We start from the raw sequence: 20,571 nt of genomic DNA, 5'->3' as shown, positions 1-20,571 counted from the left end.
AAAATATCTGTTAAATCATAAGCAGAGTTAAAAGATAACGTGGAGGCTGGTGGCTTCCTTCCATCTTCCTGAGTGGAAATGTTGTGCAGTTTTGTGCTACTAAATACCATTTTTTTCAGATTATCATCCTTACCATATTCAAACAATAGAAACATATTAGACTCTGATGTATTTTTCTGCCAAGGAACAGTAAATTATATACATGTTGGTCATTGAGAAGGAAGGCTTTGTGTTTTTGAACCTAAAAGGTGTACTTTTTATTGTTACTAAACCTTTTAACATCATCACTATTTAAACATAATGGTGACCCCTAGTGGATGTTCTGCATAACAGACTGAAAGATCAGAAACCCCCTACCTGAATGAAGCTCTTGCTTTGTAATAATCAAGTTGTCTTTTTCTTTGGATCTCTATTTTATTTTATGCTAGAATTTAGATGTCATGAAGAAGACTTAATTTGTGAGTCTGGCAGCTTCCATTCCAGCACGTATTTGTATTTGTCTTTGGTTTTATGCATAATTCATTCTATAAGCAGAACAACGAAATTGTAAAGAAATAGAGAGTACCTCAATCCAAATAACGTTAGGGATTTTTTTTGTCCCATCTGACCCTTATAATTGTATATAAATAGTTTTTACATACAGTTATAATTATATTGTGTACATAATATTTTGTGTTCTTTTATCACTTGGCATTACTTTATTTGAAATGAAGTATCTGCATAGTCTACATATTTTTCATTTTTAATGGCATATAGTATCTCATTATGTTGATACATGTAGTTAAGTTTCATCTTTGCTTTTAGCTTTTCCTTACCATGGCAGTTAAACTGTGTATATCTTATTCAAAACACAGTAATCTGTATTTTAGCACTCCAGGTAATTTCTGAGATCTAGTTGGAGTGTGAAACCGTGGTCAGGGAATGATTTACCTTGAGGCAACATCTTGCCTGCCCAGCTGATATTACATATGCTGTTAAATAATGCCCTGCTGTCCTCCCATGCCCCCATACTCCTTCCCTCCACTTTTTGATGAGGCCTGAGATATAGGTTGAGTAGCCCTTATCTGAAATGCTTGGGACTAGAAGTGTTTCAGATTTCAGATTTTTAAAAAAAATTTTTGGAATATTTACCTTATGTACCAGTTGAACATCTGAAATCCGAAAATTGGAAATTAGAAATGTTTCAAGGAACGTTTCCTGTGAGCATTAGACAGGAGCTCAAAAAGTTTTGGATTTGGGTGTTTGGGGTGTTCAACCTGTATGTTGTTTTCTGCCTCCATTCATGATAAATCATTGCCCTTCCAAGTGAGCCAAGATGGGAATAAATCTCCACTTTTTTTTTTTTTTTTTTTTTTTTTTTGAGACAGAGTCTTGCTCTGTCACCCAGGCTGGAGTGCAGTGGCATAATCTCGGCTCACTGCAACCTCTGCCTCTGGGTTCAAGTGATTCTCCTGCCTCAGCCTCCCCAAGTAGCTGAGACTACAGGTGCATGCCACCACGCCCGCTAATTTTTATATTTTTAGTAGAGACGGGGTTTTGCCATATTGGCCAGGCTGGTCTTGAACTCCTGACTTCAGGTGATGTGCCCACTTCGGCTTTCGGGCCGAATTGCTGGGATTACAGGTGTGAGCCACTGCACCTGACCTAGTCAACACAGTTTTTAAAATCTAACCAGGACGTACATTTCTCCCTCTTACTCCCAAATATGCATGGATTTGTCAGTTGCTTTCAGGGAAAGGACAAGGAAGTCATTGATTTTTAGAAAGTTGGAAAAGCTGGCCAGGAGTGGTGGCTCACGCCTGTAATCCCAACACTTTGGGAGGCTGAGCGAGGCGGGCAAATTACTGGAGGTTGGGAGTTCAAGACCAGCCTGGCCAACATGGTGAGACCCCCATCTCTACTAAAAATACAAAAGGAAATTAGTTGGGCATGGTGGTGGGCACTATAATCCCAGCTACTCGGGAGGCTGAGGCAGGAGAATCGCTTGAGCCCAGGAGGTGAAGGTTACAGTAGGCAGAGGTTGTGCCACTGCACTCTAGCCTGGGCGTCAGAACAAGACTTTGTCTCAAAAAATAAATAAATAAATAAAAATGGGAAGTTGGAAAAGCCTACTCAGTGTCATAATTTAGGAAGCTGACAAGTAAATATTGTTTTAACTGATTTTGGGTAGGGATCTGTTGTACATGGTTATGACCTTATAATTAAGAAAATCTGATACAATTTAAATTTTATTCTTTATACTTAACTATTTTCTTGATATCCTGTGGTAAACATCAATTTTACATTCAGAAAAAGAGCTTTTCTAAATTACAGAAAACTTGTAAAACCTGTGGGAAAATATGTAAATTATCCAAACTCTCATCACCCAGGATAATGTCTGTTAATATTTTACTGCATTTGCTTTCAGCATTTTCTTTTTTTCTTGAGGCAGGGTCTTGCTCTGTTCCCCAAGCTGGAGGGCAATGGTGTGATCATGGCTCACTGCAACCTCGACCTCCCAGACTCAAGTGATTCTCCTGTCTTAGCCTCCCAGGAAGCTGGGACCACAGATGTGCACTACCATGCCCAGCTAATTATTTTTTTAAGAGACAGGGTCTTGCTATGTTGCCCAGGCTGCTCATTTTCTGCCTCCATTCTTGATAAATCATTGCCCTTGCAAGTGAGCCAAGGTGGGAATAAATCTCCACAATTTTTTTTTTTTTGAGACAGTCTTTCTTACTTTTGATTGGTAAAACTAGAAAATGTAACAAGGTATGGAAAATATTAAGAATTTAGTATAGCTATTCTGTGAAATAGATTCTGAAGAGAATTTAGGTTGATAAAAACTTCAGTTATAATCCCAGGCTTTATAAAATCTGTTTCTGAAACATTTTCTGCTCGGTTAATATATTTTCTAATGAAAAGCTCAGCTAAGAGGAACCATCGAAAACAGCATTTCCAGATCCATAAAAGCACATTAGTGGAGAAGACCCTAAAATATACTCTTCCGTGTGTGTGTGTGTGTGTGTGTGTGTGTGTGTGTGTGTGTGTTTATGAGCCATTTAAAGAAATAATGGTTTTGTGGGCCAGGAATTTGGGCAGGGCTAATTTCAGTGATTATTTTGCTCTATATGGTTGCCAGCTGGGGTCATTCAGTGGTTGTCTTCCCCCTCACGTAGTAGATGGGCTGCTCTGGACAGTCTAAGATGGCTCATTCAAATGTTTGCTGCCTTGACAGGGCAGGTGGAGGGCTGGGCTCAGCCAGGACTATTGACTAGAGCCCCAACACATGACCTTTCCAGCATGCTACCTGCTTTTTTTTTTCTTTTTAAACGATAAAACATTGTCATTATGAGGAACCTCAGTTCCTGTAATACTTTGATGCCATCAGTGTACTGGGGTGTGTAGCACTGTTGCTTGTACTCCCCAGACCACTGCTTTGAGTCTTTTTCTTCCCCCCGCCTTAATTTTTTGGCTTTATAGGCTGATTCTGAGCTGGGGTCTGGAGCAGTACATTTGCTGTATAGATGACATCTTAATATATTGGGCACTTAATTTGCTGTGTGGAAGCTGCCTTGCTGGGCATAACTAGGTGCTATTTCAGAAACTTAAAATAAGCCTTAAAGAAGGAAATCCTGCAATATGTGACAACATGGGTGAACCTGGAGGACATTATGCTGAGGGAAATAAAGCAGTAACAGAAGAACAAATACTGCATGATTCCACTTATATGGGATATCTAAGAGAGTCAAGCTCATAAAAGCAGAGAGTAGAATGGTGGTTGCCGGGGGATATAGGGAGCGGGAAATGAGACATTGCTGTTCTGCAGGTATAAAGTTTCAGTTATCCAAGATTAGTAAGTTCTGCTTTATAACATCGTGCCTTATTAATACTAATAAGATATTAATACTACTGTATTTTACACTCAAAATTTTGTTAAAAGCGTACATCTCATGTTAAATTTTCTTGTTGTAATTTTTTTAAGAAACAAATTTGGAATTAATCATTTGAGATAAAAAGGCAGGAAAACATCAGAACTTAGTGTTTTTCTGTTTATTTACCCCATCCCTATATTCTTGATAAGACAGTATATTTTGAGAGGGCAGAGTATGGGGACAGGGCAGGGTCAGTGATGAGTTCAGTTGGAAGAAGGGCTAATAGACTTGAAGCTGTGCTTGCATAATCACCCTGTTTTTGCTTGAATTATGTTTATCTGGAGTGACTGATGGTATGGTAGCTAAGGCTCCCCAAGCTATTCATTGTCTCACTGTTTAGGATTGGGGGTCATATGCAGTCAGCTCCCCATCACTACTGCCTCTCTTTGGAGTCTCTAGAATGGCTTTTTAATTTACATTTGTCTTCTGGCTATTCCTCTCTTATCAGCCTGTTGACATTTAAGGCTCTACGATGGTATTTTTTAGTTTGGATGTCTTTGCATCATATTTATGTATTTATATTAAAACTCTCTAGCCCTTTGCTGTGAATGGGGTAATAGTACCTAGCTCAGAGTGTTGTGGGAATGCTTAAAGGGCTTTAGAAAATGTTAGCTATTACTGTTACTGGATAACCATCTTTTAAACTTCCTTTTTTAGAAACTGATTCAGCAGTACAGAAAGAACTTAGAAACCAGACACCTGCTCCATCTGCAGCTCAAACTTCTGCTCCCTCTAAGTACCACCGAACTCGATCTGGGGGAGCCAGGGATGAACGATATCGATCAGGTGAGGAGAAGCTGCAGAATGACCAGCTGAATTGTTTTCCTAACAATAGTATGAACTGTGTATCCTGAGAGCTTCCAATACTTGTTTTTTCCCCCCCATGAGGCAACAAGTCTATATTAACTCATTCACCAGTTATTTATTTTGTACCCGACTATGTGTCAGGTATAGTAGGTACTCAGTAATTTGCTGGAAAGGGAAGAGTACCTAAGACTGTTTCCAGCTAGGCGACATGGCTCACGCTTGTAACCCCAGCACTTTGGGAGACTGAGGTGGGCAGATCACTTGAGGTCAGGAGTTTGAGACCAACCTGGCCAACATGGTGAAACCTCGTCTGTACTAAAAATACAAAAATTAGTGGGGCATGGTGGTGGGCGCCTGTAATCCCAGCTACTCAGGAGGCTGAGGCAGGAGAATCACTTGAACCCGGGAGGTGGAGCTTGCAGTGAGCTGAGATCCCACCACTGTATTCCAGCCTGGGCGACAGAGTGAGACTCCGTCTCAAAAAAAATAAAGACTGTTTCTGCCCTCAAGGAATTTAACAGTTTAAGAAGAGACCAGACAAGCATACAAGCACAAAGGCCATGTGAATAAATAAATAAATAAGAAAGTGGAGGGCTGGGTCTCGTGGGTGGTACTGGGAGAGCTCAGTGGATTCTATTGGAAGAGGCAGGCCCTTCTGTGTTTGCCAGAGCTAGAGCTATTGCGTAACTGGTCTCTCTTAATTGATGGAGCTGAAAGAAAACTCTCAATGAAATTTCAAATTAGTTATTTCTTCTAACCCAAAAAGTACCTACAGGAAGGGAAGGAGCAAGGTGTGCCTGTGGCAGCAGGAGCATACTCCTGCTTGCACTGTGCTCAGGACCACCTGGTGGCCAGTACCAGGTGTGCAGCTTTGATAAGCAGAGGAGCGACTGGTAGATCCCTAGAGCACGTGGTGCAGCAGGCCCTTCCGATGCCCACTTCCTGTCCACTGCACCAAGAGTAGTCTCTGCGGCACATTTCTTGTTTTAAGAAGTGGCAGAATTAAGCAAAAAGACTAATGGAGATATTATTTATTTTCTTCAGATTTTTGTCTTCTTTGTACTGACCAAGGTTGCCTTAACATTTTCTTGAACTGAAAAACACAGTCTGTATCACATCCTCTCAAAAACTGCTTTAGAGAAAATGAGGAAAGGATGCACAGTTGAAGAGCTGCATCAGCTATTTTGTGAGCTGGTTTTACTAGATAGATATTTTCACACACAGAAGGAGAAAAGGATGAGAAGTGTCCAGTCAGGGGAAAAAAAATAGAGGTGGTAATTTTATAGCTAAACTGGTCTTGAGTGATCAAGAGAGGCTTGCTCAGAGAACAAGACATCTAAGCTGAGCCATGGCAGACAAACAAGAGTTAGCCAGGGAAATAGTGTTCAGAACTTGGAATGCAAGGGCCAGAAAGAGGTGGGAGATGAGGCTAGAAGGATTACCAGAGACCAGATCTTGTGGGATCTTGAATGTCACTGAAGGATTTGCAGCAGAGCAGTAACATCATCAGATTTGTATTTGTTTCAGTAGCTCACTCCAGCTATAGACTGGAGTGCCTTGGCACAGGGCCTTCCATGTATAAGAGTTAAACAGATATTTTGCAGAAAGAAGAGAATAGAAGTATTTACTAGTAGGCCAGGTGCGGTGGCTCACGCCTGTAATCCTAGCACTTTGGGAGGCCAAGGTGGGTGGATCACTTGAGGTCAGGAGTTCGAGACCATGCTGGCTAACACAGTGAAACCCCATCTCTACTAAAAATACAAAAAAATTAGCCAGGCATGGTGACGGGCGTCCGTACTCTCATCTGCTCGGGAGGCTGAGGCAGGAGAATGGCGTGAACCCGGGAGGTGGAGCTTGCAGTGAGCCGAGATCGCGCCACTGCACTCCAGTCTGGGCGACAGAGTGAGACTCTGTCTCAAAAAAAAAAAAAAAAACACGTAGTAGTTACTAGTTAAGGAATGGATTAGAGAAAGGGAGGGCTGGAAGTAGCAAAGCATTCAGGTGCTGCCCTTTGTTGCCAATCACCTAAGCCTGATTTTCCAGCCACCTAGTGTTGCCTTTTGAGGCTGGAGCCCAGGTTCAGCAGCAGCATGCTCCAACCTGTCCAGAAGGGTTTTTAGCCTTCACAGCTTTCATCCCTGGCCTTCTGGGAGTGTGTGTGTGTTTTACCTTCCTTTTTCTTTGTTTTTACAGCATGTAATAAAGGATTATTAAGGATCCAGAAGGGTGATTTTCAACATTCTATATCCAAGCCAATCAAATGTGAAAAAGTTTTTTGTGAGCTTATTTAGTACTATAAAATTTTGAGCTTCACCTGTTAAAACCCAGCTGTAATCTGTAGTCCCTGCCCTTTTGCACCATTGCTTTTTGATTATCCCAAGTATTAGAAAGCGTATGCTGTGGATCAGCTGACTGTGGAGATTGTCAGCTAGGAGATAGTCAGCTGACTGTGGAGATTGTTGGCTAGGTGCTGGTGTACTGGAGAGTTTTTAACAGTTGTATGTTCATCTCACTGGGAGTTTTTCTGTTTGTGTGCGTGTGTGTGTGTGTTTAAAGGATAGTAGCAAGAAGTAGGCCAGAATGAGGTGAAGTAGGGGAGAAAAAGTGATTTAAAAACCTTGAAGATATTGAAAGCTATGAGGGTCCTACAATCCTATCAGGAGGGGAATGTGAAAAGAGGATGCAAGCATAGACTTTGGGTGAAAATCAAATTTTTCAGTGTATTAGGAATTGCTCAACTAAATAGCAAAAGAAAGCTCAGAATGTGAAAGAAATTGAGTCTCTGAGAATTCAGGCTTCTCCTAATAAGAAGAAATCAGCAGGGGTGGCTCGTACCTGTAATCCCAGCACTCAGGGAGGCCGAGGCAGGAGGATCATTTGAGAAGAGACCAGCAGCAGCTGCAGAGGTGGGGCAGATAAGTAGTGGAGATTGATGGGAGCTGAACTTATATCTGTTTGCTACTCCAGTCATAGAAAGGGTTACATTTACATATCACGTGCAAAAATAGCTGAAGAATGTAGGGTATGTTTAATAAAAATTGCAACAATTCGGAATAAAGTGATGGCTACATAAGAAGGATTTTATATTAATGCTGGTAAGTGTAATTATAAAACCCTTTCTTATTTGATGGAGGCTTATTAACACCTATAACATTTCAACCAATCATAATTAAATCTAAATAGACTTAGTGTTCACATTTCAGACACAGTATAAAGAACTTACCTTTATTCAGAGTTTAGATTATCTGACCTGATTCCATTCTTTGTGCTTTAGCCAAGAGGGAGCTTACATTTCAAGTATACTACCTTATTAGTATATTTCTTTTTTCTGCACATCCAGGCATGATGCACCTCCATACGCGTAGTATGGTCTCAAATGTAGAAAACACAAATTAATGCCTGAGATGGAAAGTGATCTTATTTTAAGTCATTCTGACTCTCTTGATGTTAATCTCTTGAGAAGTTAGGTACTTCAAACAAAACAACAAAAATAAAACAGGACGTTAGGGGAGTATTTGTATTACCTTATTCAGCTCAAACATGAGTACTGGAAAATGATACCCAGCTTCCACATGCTTCTGGGAGAAATGTCCAAAGTCACTTGTGTCTGGGGACTGAACTCTGGAAGTGACTTCTTTATCAAAGATCAAGATGAATTGTGTGGTGTTGAATGAGTCAAATTCAGTTAAGAGAGCTGCCTGTTGTTATCAATAGGAGTCGTTGCTAATAGATAACTGACCATCTCTTTTTGACACTGGTGTATGGGTCAAGGTTTATCATGTTAGAAAATAGTTGGGTGGCTTGATTTGTTTTGTGATCTGTTGCTGTGAATGCCTGTGACAGGGAAAAACATGCTCTGTAATTACTAATTATCCAGATGTTACAGGCCTTCTAAAGCTTTGTTAATGTGAATAATTCCCTAGCTTTGTCCAGTTTGCCATTGCATGTTTCATATCACATATAAAAATACTTTGGAAATGTACTCTTTTTAATTAGTAAATTTAAAAATTTGATTTGCTGTTGTCTGTTACTTTCTCAGTAGAAGTGATTAATCATTTTGTAAGACAGCTAGGAATCATTTTTCCTTCTAATATAAGGAGGACATTTTTCTCACTTTTAACATACCTAAAATCAGAATGTTTTATACAAGATGACATCATAGATTCAATTAAATATGCAATCGTGATTCAACTAAGTAAATTCCAAGGACGCTACAATTGTATAATCAGTATAAATGCAGTATAAAATTATTTCATTTCAGAGCTAAAAATAAGTTGGTAATGTCTTAAAAGTAATAGCCCAACAGTTTGGCAGTATCTTTAAAATTTTAAATAGTCATGCTCTTTATCCAGAAATTTTGCTTCTAAGAATTCATTTTATATAAACAACTCGTGTGCATAAAGATATATACATACATATACAAAGCTGTTTGTTGTGGTGTTATGTATAGTCCAATGGTTAAATAAGTCATAGAATGTTCACACAATAAAATTTTATGAAAGTTAACTTGAGGTAGATGTATTTGTGCAAATATGGAAGGATGTACAACATCCTTTTTTTTTTTTTTTTTTTTTTTGAGACAGGGTCTCACTCTGTCACTCAGGCTGGAATACAATGGCACAATCATGGCTCAGTGCAGTGTCTAACTCCTGGGTGCAAGCAGTCTTCCTGCCTCAGCCTCTCAAGTAGCTGGAACTACAGGCACACGCTACTGTGCCAGGTTAACTTATTTTATTTTAATTTTTTTGAGATAGAGTTTTGTTCTGTCGCCTAGGCTGGAGTGCAGTGGCACGATTTTGGCTCGCTGCAGGCTCTGCCTCTTGGGTTCACGCCATTCTCCTGCCTCAGCCTCCCGAGTAGCTGGGAATACAGGCACCCACCACCACGCCCGGCTAATTTTTTGTGTTTTCAGTAGAGGCGGGGTTTCACCATGTTAGCCAGGGTGGTCTCGATCTCCTGACCTCGTAATCCGCCCGCCTCGGCCTCCCAAAGTGCTAGGATTACAGGCGTGAGCCACTGTGCCTGGCCAACTTACTTTATTTTTTGTTGAGATGGATCTCACTTTGTTGCCCACGCTGGTCTCGAACTCCTGATTTTAAGCAATTCTCCTGCCTTGGCCTCCCCCAGGTGCTGGGATTACAGTGGTGAACCATCTTGCCTAGCCCAGAATACACTTTTTAAATAGTAAAGGCAAGACAGTATGTAGCATATAATCTGATTTTTATAAATAATAGTTTATACTTGTAATATTTATAACATTATTATGTTATAATAATATAAACATATGCTACTATGTTTATAGACATGGAGACCTGGAAAAATATATACCAAACTATTGAGGCAGGATTATTTTTGGGAAGTGGTGGGTCTAGGGAGAATTTTTACTTTAGCATTATATATGTTTAGATATTTTTGCAATGTGTATTTTTTTCAATCTTTTATTATGGTAAAATAACATAAAATTTATGCATATTGTAAATTTTAAAGATAGATTTTAAGATCTTAATTATTTTATTTATTTATTTTGAGATAGAGTCTCGTTCTGTTGCCCAGGCTGGAGTGCAGTGGCACGATCTCAGCTCACTGCAACCTCTGCCTCCTGGATTCAAGTGATTCTTCTGCCTCAGCCTCCCAAGTAGCTGGGACTACAGGTGCGTGCCACCACACCCAACTAATTTTTGTATTTTTAGTAGAGACGGGGTTTCACCATATTGGCCAGGCTGGTCTCGAACTCCTGACCTCGTGATCCACCTGCCTTGGCCTCCCAAAGTGCTGGAATTACAGGCGTGAGCCACCGCGCCTTATCTATTATTATTATTACTTTTAAGACAAGAGTCTCACTCTGTTGCCCAGGCTGGAATGCAGTGGTGCTATCTTGGCTCATTGCAACCTCCGCCTCCTGGGTTAAAGTAATTCTCATGCCTCAGTCTCCCGAGTAGCTAGGATTACAGGCACATGCCACCACACCCAGCTAATTTTTGTATTTTTAATAAAGATGAGGTTTCCCTATGTTGGCCAGGCTGGTCTCAAACTCCTGGCCTCAAGTGATCCACCCACCCTGGCCTCTCAGTGTGCTGGGATTACAGGTGTGAGCCACCATGCCGGGCCTAGTTATTGTTCTTAATGACTTTTACTCTAAGTATGGATTCTTCTGATTTAATGCTGGGAGCTAAATGCAGTACTAACTCGCTTTGCCACCCTAATTGTGAACTTTTCTGTCTCTGTCCAAATCTAATCTCTGATCTGGTGATGACTGGCACTGGCACACCAAGATCATTTTATTTCTGATACATTCCTCATGCTGTAGAAGGTAAGTTGAATTCAGTTCAGCAAGCATTTATTGTAGACTTCCTATAATTTGAGAAAAATGTTAGATTGCTAGAGAAACCTAGATGAAAACACAGGAGTGTTTCTTCTGTTTTTCTTGTCCATCTCTTTTTTTGGGGGGTGGGGTGGGGGACAGGGTCCGGCTCTGTTGTCTAGGTTGCAGTGGAGTGACACAGTCAGCTCACTCCAACCTCCGCCTCCTGGGCTCAAACTATCGTCCCTCCTTAGCTCTAGTAGCTGGGACTACAGACAAACCCTGCCATGCCTGGATAATTTTTGTATTTTTTGTGGAGGCAGGGTTTCACCATGTTGCCTAAGGTGGAGGGTTTTTTTTTTCTTCCCCCACCTCAATACAAGGTACAGAGGTGACACAGAAGAGGGAGATGGGAAGGCATGCGGTGTCAAGAATGGGCTTCAGAATGGAGGTGGTGATGTCTGATCCATTTTGAAGGATGGATAGTTATTTGGATATTCCAGGCAGAAGAAACATAATTTATCAAAGCAGGGGAATGTGAAATGGAAAATTAAAATATCCCCTCCTCTTCCTCTCCACCCTGCACTGAGTAGTGCCCTAATTAGTGTTGTGATATCCTATTTAAGAAATTAGTCATTGCTGCTTCTGCAAGAGGTCAGTACCTTAGAAATTAAGGAAAAATGGCATGACTGCTTGTTGGCTTGCAAGGAATTCCTTGAACTATACCTCTCTGCTTTATGACTCAACCCACCTACACATCTGCCTTTCCCTCTATCCCTATCTGTCTGTCTATGGAAGAATCCTAACAGGTAAGGGCACTTGGTCTCAGTTCTCGCCCTGGTCCTTAAAGCCCAGCTGTGCCACTCATGGATCATATGCTAACCACTTTGTAAAAATAAGCCAAGAATAGGAGCAGCTGGCCGGGCATGGTGGCTCACGCCTGTAATCCCAGCATTTTGGGAGGCCGAGGCAGGTGGATCACTTGAGGTCAGGAGTTGGAGACCAGCCTGACCAAAACCCGTTTCTACTAAAAATACAAAAATTAGCCAGGCATGGTGGCGTGCGCCTGTAGTCCCAGCTACACGAGAGACTGAGGCAGAATTGCTTGAACCCAGGAGGCGGAGCTTGCAGTGAGCCGACATCATGCCACTGCACTCCAGCCTGGGCAACATTTCGACACTCCCTCTTAAAAAATAAAAAGAATGGGAGCAGTTACTTTGAGACTAAAAATAACAGATTCCACTTATCTTTTTGGGAAAGATGAGAAAAGAAATGTTTCAGTGTTATCCATAGATGTGGGAGGAAGTGGCTACTCTCTTATCTTGGTGGTAGGTAAAGGTATTATTATTTCTTTTGTTACGAATGAGATTGGACATTTGGAGATATGTTTACTGGCCATTTGTGCTTCTTCTGTAAACTACCTGTCCATTGCCTAAGCCTATTTTTATTTTATTTTATTTTATTTTATTTTATTTATTTATTTTTTTCGAGATGGAGTCTCGCTCTGTTGCCCAGGCTGGAGTGCAGTGGTGCAATCTTGACTCACTGCAAGCTCCACCTCCTGGGTTCACGCCATTCTCCTGCCTCAGCCTCCTGAGTAGCTGGGACTACAGGCGCCTGCCACCTCGCCCAGCTAATTTTTTGTATTTTTTAGTAGAGATGAGGTTTCACCGTGTTAGCCAGGATGGTCTCGATCTCCTGACCTCGTGATCCGCCTGTCTCTGCCTCCCAAAGTGCTGGGATTACAGGCGTGAGCCACCGCGCCCAGCCTCTATTTTTTTTTATGTTGGGTTGTTCTTCCTCCCGCAACCCCACCTTACTTGCAAGGGCCTTTTTTTTTTAATCCTAAAGATACTAACATTTTAATTGTACCATAGGTATTTGCCAATGCAGATGGACGAGAAAAATCAGTGAGAAGTGTAAGACTTAGAAAAGAAGTAAAACTGTATTTACAGTTTATAAGATATTTATCTAGAAAACTCAAGAGAATCAATGACAGAATTAAAACAATTTGGTCAGCAAGATACAACATTAGTACAGAAGTCAACAACCTTCACATATGCAAATAATAAGCAGTTAAAAGATACAATAGTACAGCAAACTTCATTTACAAAAGCACTAAAGGTAAAATATATTTAGGGATAAACTTAAGAAATGTCTAAAACCTTTATGAAAAAAACTTTAAAACCCTGAAAGACAAAAAAGTAGACCTAGTAAACGGAAAGACATCCATTGTTCTTAGGGCAGTGTAACGCCACGAAGATGCCAAGTCTGTCTAAATTACTTTACAAATCTAATCTAATGCCAGTAAAAGCAGTATCAAATTTATTTATAAAGTTAGAAGACTCATTTTTGAAGTTCATTTGGGAAAATAAACATATAAGAATAGCTAAGAGAACACTGAGAAAGAAAAGCTACAAGGAGTGACTACACGTACCAGGTATTAAAACATCCTATAGAGACTGTAATTAAAACAGTTTAGTATGGCACACAGATTAGCAGGCAGACCATTGGAATAACAAGTTCAGAGGTAGACAGGTATATATCTGGGAATTTAGTATACAATAAAGATTACATTACAAATCACTAGGACAAAAATGTACTTCTAAATAAATGACACTAGGACAGCTGGAAAAAGATTAATTAGATCCATATCTCACACCATGTATAAGCATAAACTTCAGGTCAGATGTGGTGGCTCACACCTGTAATCCCAGCACGTTGGGAGGCTGAAGTGGGCAAATCACGCGAGGTCAGGAGTTTGAGGCCAGGCTGGCCAACATGGTGAAACCCCATCTCTACTAAAAATACAAAAAAATTAGCTGGGTATGGTGGTAAGTGCCTGTAGTCCCAGCTACTCAGGATGCTGAGACATGAGAATCACTTGAACCCAGGAGGCAGAGGCTGCTGTGAGCCGAGATTGTGCCACTGCTATCCGGCCTGGGCGAAAGAGACTTTGTCTCAAAAAGAGTATAAGCTTCAAAAATCAGAGATCTATATGTAAAAAAGAAGCTATATTAAGTGCCAAACGAGCCCCAGGCACCGTGGCTCACGCCTCTAATCCCAGCGCTTTGGAAAGCGAAGGTGGGTGGATCATCAGAAGTCAGGAGTTTGAGACCAGTCTGACCAACATTATGAAACCCCATCTCTACTAAAAATACAAAAAATTAGCCAGGGGTGGTGGTGGGTGCCTGTAATCCCAGCTACTCAGGAGGCTGAGGCAGGGGAATCTCTTGAACCCAGGAGGCAGAGGTCGCAGTGAGCGGAGATAATGCCACTGCACTTCAGCCTGGGCAACAAGAGTGAAACTCTGTCTCAAAAAATAAAGTACCAAATGAAAACATCACAAAACTTTGCTATAATCCAGCCTATAGAAAGCCTTATGGAAAGGCTCAGAATGCAGATATAATTTTAAAAACTACATAAAATTTTTTTTTGTGGTTAAAAAACATATAAATGTATCTTTTTGACAGTTTTTAAGTATACATTACAGTATTGGTAACTGTATGCATGTTATTGTACAGCAGATCTCTAGAACTTCTTCATCTTGTGTGACTGAAATTCCATACCTGTTGAACAACAATTCATTTTCCCCTCCTCTCAGCCTCCAGCAACCACCATTCTACTTCCTGCTTCTGTGAATTTGAGTACGTCATATAACTGAAATCATGCAGTATTTGTCTTTTTGTGATTGGCTTGTTTTACTCTACACAGTGTCCTCAGGGTTCATCCATGTTGTGGCAGATGATGGGATTTCCTTATTTTTTTAAGGCTGAATAATATTTCTTTGTATGTATATACTATGTTTTACTTATCTCTTCCACCACAGTGGGGATTTGGTTGCTTCCACATCTTAGTTATTGTGAATAATGCTGCAGTGAATATGACTACAAATATTTCTTTGAGATCCTGTATTCGGTTCATTTGGAGATATATCCAGAAGTGGAATTGCTCGATCGTATGGTAAATCTATTTTTTTAATCTTTGAGGAAACTCCATACTATTTTCCATAGAAGCTATATTGTTTTACAGTCCCACCAGTGGTGCACAAGCATTCCAATTTCTCCAAACCTCTTCAACACGTATTTTCTGATTTTTTGATATAGAAAAAATTCTAATGGATGTAAGTAAGGTATGGCCATTCTAGTGGCTGTGAAGTAGTACCTCATTGTGGTTTTGATTTTCATTTCCTTGAAGAAAGTGATGTTGAGCATCTTTTCATATGATTGTTGGTTGTTTATCTTCTCTGGAGAAATGTCTATTCAAGTCCTTTGCCCATTTAAAAAATTGGGTTAATTTTTTTTGTTACTAGGTTATAGGAGGTCTTTATTTTGGATATTAACACCCTACCCAATATATGGTTTGTAAATACTTTCTCCCATTTTGCAGGTTATCTTTTTATTCTGTTGATTGTTTCTCTGATGTGCAGAAATTTTTAAGTTTAATGTCGTCTTATTTGCCTATTTTTGCTCTTATTGCCTGTGTTTTTGGTGTCACATTCAATAAATTGTTGTCAAATCCAGTGTCATGAAGCTTTTCCCCTCTATTTTCTTCTAGGAGTTTTAGTTTATGGCCTTACTGGTTAGGTCTTTAATCTATTTTGAGTCAGTTTTTGTATATCATGTTAAATAAGGGCCCATTTTTCATTCTTTTGCATGTGGTTATTCAGTTTTCCTAATACATTTGTTGAAGAGACTATCCTTTTCCCATTGTGTAGTTTTGCCACCTTTGTTGAAAATCATTTGACCTTCTATGTGAGGATGTATTCCTGGGCTCTCTATTGTTCTGTTGGTCTTTATGTCGGTCTTTATGCCAGTACCAAACTATTTTGAATACTGGAGCTTTGTAATTATATTTTTTTTAAATAGGGACAGAATCTCACTGTGTTTCCCAGGCTGGTCTTGAACTCCTGGGCTCAAGCGATCCTCCCCACTCAGCCTCCCAAAGTGTTGGGATTACTTGTGTGAGCCACCATGCCCATCCTGTAATAGTTTCGAAATAAGGAAATATAGGCCGGGCGTGGTGGCTCACGCCTGTAATCACAGCACTTTGGGAGGCCAAGACAGGTGGATCACTTTAGGTCAGGACTTCAAGACCAGCCTGACCAACATGGTGAAACCCTCTCTCTACTAAAAATACAAAAAATTAGCCAGGCGTGGTGGCACATGCCCATAGTCCTAGCTACTTGGGAGGCTGAGGCAGGAGGATCACTTGAACCAGGAGGCAGAGGTTGCAGTGAGCCAAGACCGCGCCATTGCGCTCTAGCCTGGGCGACAGACCGAGACTCCATTTCAAAAAAAAGAAATATAAAGACTTCAGCTTTGTGCTTCTTTTTAAAGATTATTTTGGCTATTTGGAATCTTTTGAGATTCCATGTAAAAAGTTTAGAATTGTTTTTTCTATCTCTGGAAAAAAATGCCATTGGGATTTTGATAGGGATTCCATTGAATCTTTAAAATGCTTTGAACAGTAACAACATTTTAACAATATAAAGTCTTCTAGTCCATGAACACAGGATCTCTTTCCTATGTCTTCTTTAATTTCTTTCAGAGATGTTTTACAGTTTTTAATGTACAAGTTTTTCACCTCCTCTGTTAAGTCTATTCCTAAGTATTTTGTTCTTTTTGATGTTATTATAAATGGCATTATTTTCTTAATTTTCTTTTCAGGTAATTCATTGTTAGTGTATAGAAACACAACTTTTTGTTTGTTTGTTTGTTTGTTTGTTTTAAAGAAACAGGGTCTCCCTCTGTTGCCCAGGCTGGAGTGCAGCAGTGTGATCATAGCTCACTGCAGCCTCGACCTCCCGGGCTCAAGTGATCCTCCTCTTCAATTTTTCTGAAAGAGTTTGAGAAAGATTTACATTAATTCTTATTTAAATGTTTGATAGAATTCTCCAGTGAGGCTGTCAGGTCCTGGGCTTTTCTTTGTTGGAGAGTTTTCAGTTACTGATTCAATCTCCTTACTAGTTACAGATCTGTTGAGATTTTCTATTTTTTCATGATTCAGTCTTGGTAGGTTTATGTTTCTAGGAATTTATCCAATTTTTTGTAGATTATCCAATTTGTTGGCAGGTATGATTCCTACTAGTCTTTTTCTTTTTTCTTTTCTTTTTTTTTTTTTTTTGAGAAAGGTCTCTGTCACCTAGGCTAGAGTACAGTGGCACGATTGTGGCTCACTACAGCTTCAATTCTCCCACCTCAACCCCCCGACCCCCAGCCCTGGGTATCTGGTACTACACGAACAGACACCCCCATGACCAGCTAATTTTTGTGTTTTTTGTAGAGACGAGGTGTTGCCATGTTGCCCAGGCTGGTCTTGACCTCCTGGGCTCAAGTGATCTGCCCACCTTGGCCTCCCAAAGTGCTGAGATTACAGGCGTGAGCCTCTGTACCCAGCCCATAGTCTGTTATAATTCCTTTTATTTCTGAGGCATCCAGTTGTAATGTCTCTCATTTCTTATTTTAGTTATTTAAATCTTCTTCCTTTTTTTTCTCAAGAAAGCTAAGGATTTGTCAATTTTGTTGATCTTTTCAAAAAAGCAACTCATTTGTTGATTTTGCCCCCATTTCTCTGTTCTCTATTTCATTTAATTCTACTCTAATCTTTATTATTTCTTTTCTTTTGCTTTTTTTTTTTTTTTTTTTTTGAGATGGAGCCTTACTCTGTTGCCCAGGCTGGAGTGCAGTGGCACGATATCAGCTCACTACAACCTGCGTCTCCTGGGTTCAAGCAATTCTCCTGCTTCAGCCTCCTGAGTAGCTGGGATTACAGGTGTGCACCACCACACCTGGCTAATTTTTATATTTTTAGTGGAGAGGGGTTTTACCCTGTTGTTGACCAGGCTCGTCTGGAACTCCTGGCCTCAGATGATCCACCTGCCTTGGCCTCCCAAAGTGCTGGGATTACAGGCGTGAGCCACCACGCCCAGCACCTTCTGCTAATTTTGGATTTAGTTTGTTCTTTTTTTAGTTCCTTATGGTGTAGTTTGGTTGTTGATTTGAGAACTTAATTCTATAATAATTTTTAAAAACCCATCTTTTGCATGGTTTGAAAAAAGCCATAAACAATGTCAAAAAAACAGATGCCATACTGGAAGAAAATATTTTCTCTCCTTCCTTCCTTCCTTCCTTCCTTCCTTCCTTCCTTCCTTCCTTCCTTCCTTCCTTCCTTCCTTCCTTCCTTCCCTCCCTCCCTCCCTCCCTCCCTCCCTCCCTCCCTCCCTTCTTTCTTTTCTTCCTTTCCTTTCGTTTCCTTTCCTGTCCTGTCCTGTCCTGTCCTTTCTTTCGTGTCACTCTGTTGCCCAGGCTGGAGTGCGGGTACTGCAATCATGGCTCAGGCAGCCTTGACCTCCTGTGCTCAAGTGGTCCTCCTGCCTCAGCCTCCTGAGTAGCTGGGCCTATAGGCACATGCCACCACATGGCTAATTTTTTATTTTTTGTAGAGGTAGTGTTTTATTATCTTGCCCAGGCTGGTCTCGTACTCTTGGGCTCATGCATTCCTCCCATTTTGGCCTCCCCAAATGCTTGGATTACAGGTGTGAGTCATCACACGTGGCCCGAAAATATAATATAAGGAAAAATAAACAGAGAAGGCTGATAGAAAAAATGGCCAAGTGACATGAACATTTACTTCACTTAAAAACAGAAAACGTAAAATGGCCCTTAAGTCCTCTATAAAAATGTTTAATCTCATTAATGATCAAGGAAGCATAAATTAAAACTATACTAGGATATGAATTCTTAGCTGTCAAGTTGGCAGCAATCAAAAAGCTAGACAACACACTCCGAAGGTTAGGCAGTGAGGAAGTAGGTATACCTGTACATTGCTAGTAGTAATGCAGTGTGGTAAAAACTGTTTTGGGAGAGGAATTTTTCAAGCTGCGACAAAATTTAACACATATTTGCTTTTTTATTTAGAATTCTCTCTTGTCAGAATTTACTCTGAAGGTAAGCCCTGATTAGTGTAAAAATATATTTGCAGAAGGCTATTTATTGCATTATTTTAACTGCAAAATATTAGAAACATCTACATGCCCAGACATAGGATAATAGTTGAATAAACTGTGTACAGTAGAGTGCTATACAGCTGTAAAAAAGAATGAAGAAAGCTGATAGCTGATAGAGAATGATTTCCAGGGTATAAAAGTGCAAAAAAATACAATATGCTTACTTTTGTGTATGAAAGACAGGAAAATGAAAAGATATACATGTCTGCTTATTTTTGTAAAAAATAGTAAATATGTATGTATCTACTACCTATAACAAAGGTGGGTGGGATTGGGGCAGAAGTGATTGTTCGGGTAGTAATACTTCTTTAAGCTAACTTTTTGGTATAGTTTTGACTTTTAGAACATGTTAAATTTTAATCAGCAAGATTGGGAAAGACTTATAGAATATAAACAAAAAAATGAACCTAATTATGTGAACTGTGTAACCACATCAAAGCAGGAAAGGATGAGAACTAACTCAAACAGTTTTTGACCATGATACTTTAACTATATGTCCTCAGTCTGAAGACCAAAAGGACTACAAATAAATACTGAACACTAGTTAGAAGATTTATTTTTCATATTGACATAAGATAGCAATTTTTGGCTGGGTGCAATGGCTCACGCCTGTAATCCCAGCACTTTGGGAGACTCAGGCGGGTGGATTGCTTGAGCCCAGGAATTTGAGAGCAACCTGGGCAACATAGTAAAACTCCATCTCTACCAAAAATACAAAAAATTAGCTGGGTGTGCACCTGTGGTCCCAGCTACTCACACGAGTTTGAGGTGAGAGGATTGCTTGAGCCCGGGATGTGGAGGTTGCAGGGAGTTGAGATCATGTCGCTGCACTCCAGCCTGGGTGACAGAGTGAGACCCTGTCTCAAAAATAAAAAATAAACAGTTTTTAAAATGTACTTCCTGTGTATGGTAGGATTGAGAAATGAGTAAAATATATTGATAATATTGTGAACCAGGTTTCATCCTATTAGAGAAGGGAATTATAAGTGGAAAGAGGGAAAATTAGAATGATGTTGAATTGGAAATGGAGATATTAATATGAACTCATCATTTTAAATATAGTTAGTAACAGATGTAGTTTTATGTGTATGAATTTCTTTTTTTTTTCTTTCTTTTTTTTTTTTTTTTTTTGAGACGGAGTCTCGCTCTGTCGCCCAGGCTGGAGTGCAGTGGCCGGATCTCAGCTCACGACAAGCTCCGCCTCTCCGGGTTTACGCCATTCTCCTGCCTCAGCCTCCCGAGTAGCTGGGACTACAGGCGCCGCCACCTCGCCCGGCTGGTTTTTTTGTATTTTTTTTAGTAGAGACGGGGTTTCACCGTGTTGGCCAGGATGGTCTCGATCTCCTGACCTTGTGATCCGCCCGTCTTGGCCTCCCAAAGTGCTGAGATTACAGGCTTGAGCCACTGTGCCCGGCATGTGTATGAATTTCTTGATCCACCAAAAGGGCTTAGAAAAGATTCCCCGGGCCGGGCGCGGTGGCTCAAGCCTGTAATCCCAGCACTTTGGGAGGCCGAGGCGGGCGGATCACGAGGTCAGTAGA

At 40.4% G+C, this 20,571-nt stretch overlaps 1 protein-coding gene across 5 annotated transcripts in view; it reads left to right on the top strand.

The window, feature by feature from the left end:
• The window catches only part of DIP2B (disco interacting protein 2 homolog B), a 261,827-nt gene that overhangs the window by 141,322 nt on the left and 99,934 nt on the right, over positions 1-20,571 (top strand). For all 5 annotated transcript variants that reach the window (XM_030939864.1, XM_030939863.1, XM_010385341.2 and 2 more), the window contains exon 3: positions 4,572-4,700. In XM_030939864.1, coding sequence (XP_030795724.1) covers positions 4,572-4,700 — 129 coding nt within the window. The remainder of the gene's footprint in view (positions 1-4,571; positions 4,701-20,571) is intronic.

This window comes from Rhinopithecus roxellana, chromosome 10 (genome assembly GCF_007565055.1).
Source record: "Rhinopithecus roxellana isolate Shanxi Qingling chromosome 10, ASM756505v1, whole genome shotgun sequence".
In the NCBI taxonomy this organism is placed as follows: domain Eukaryota; kingdom Metazoa; phylum Chordata; class Mammalia; order Primates; family Cercopithecidae; genus Rhinopithecus; species Rhinopithecus roxellana.
The sequence above is the reverse complement of the archived record's forward strand: the minus strand, read 5'-3'. Positions and strand labels throughout refer to the sequence as shown.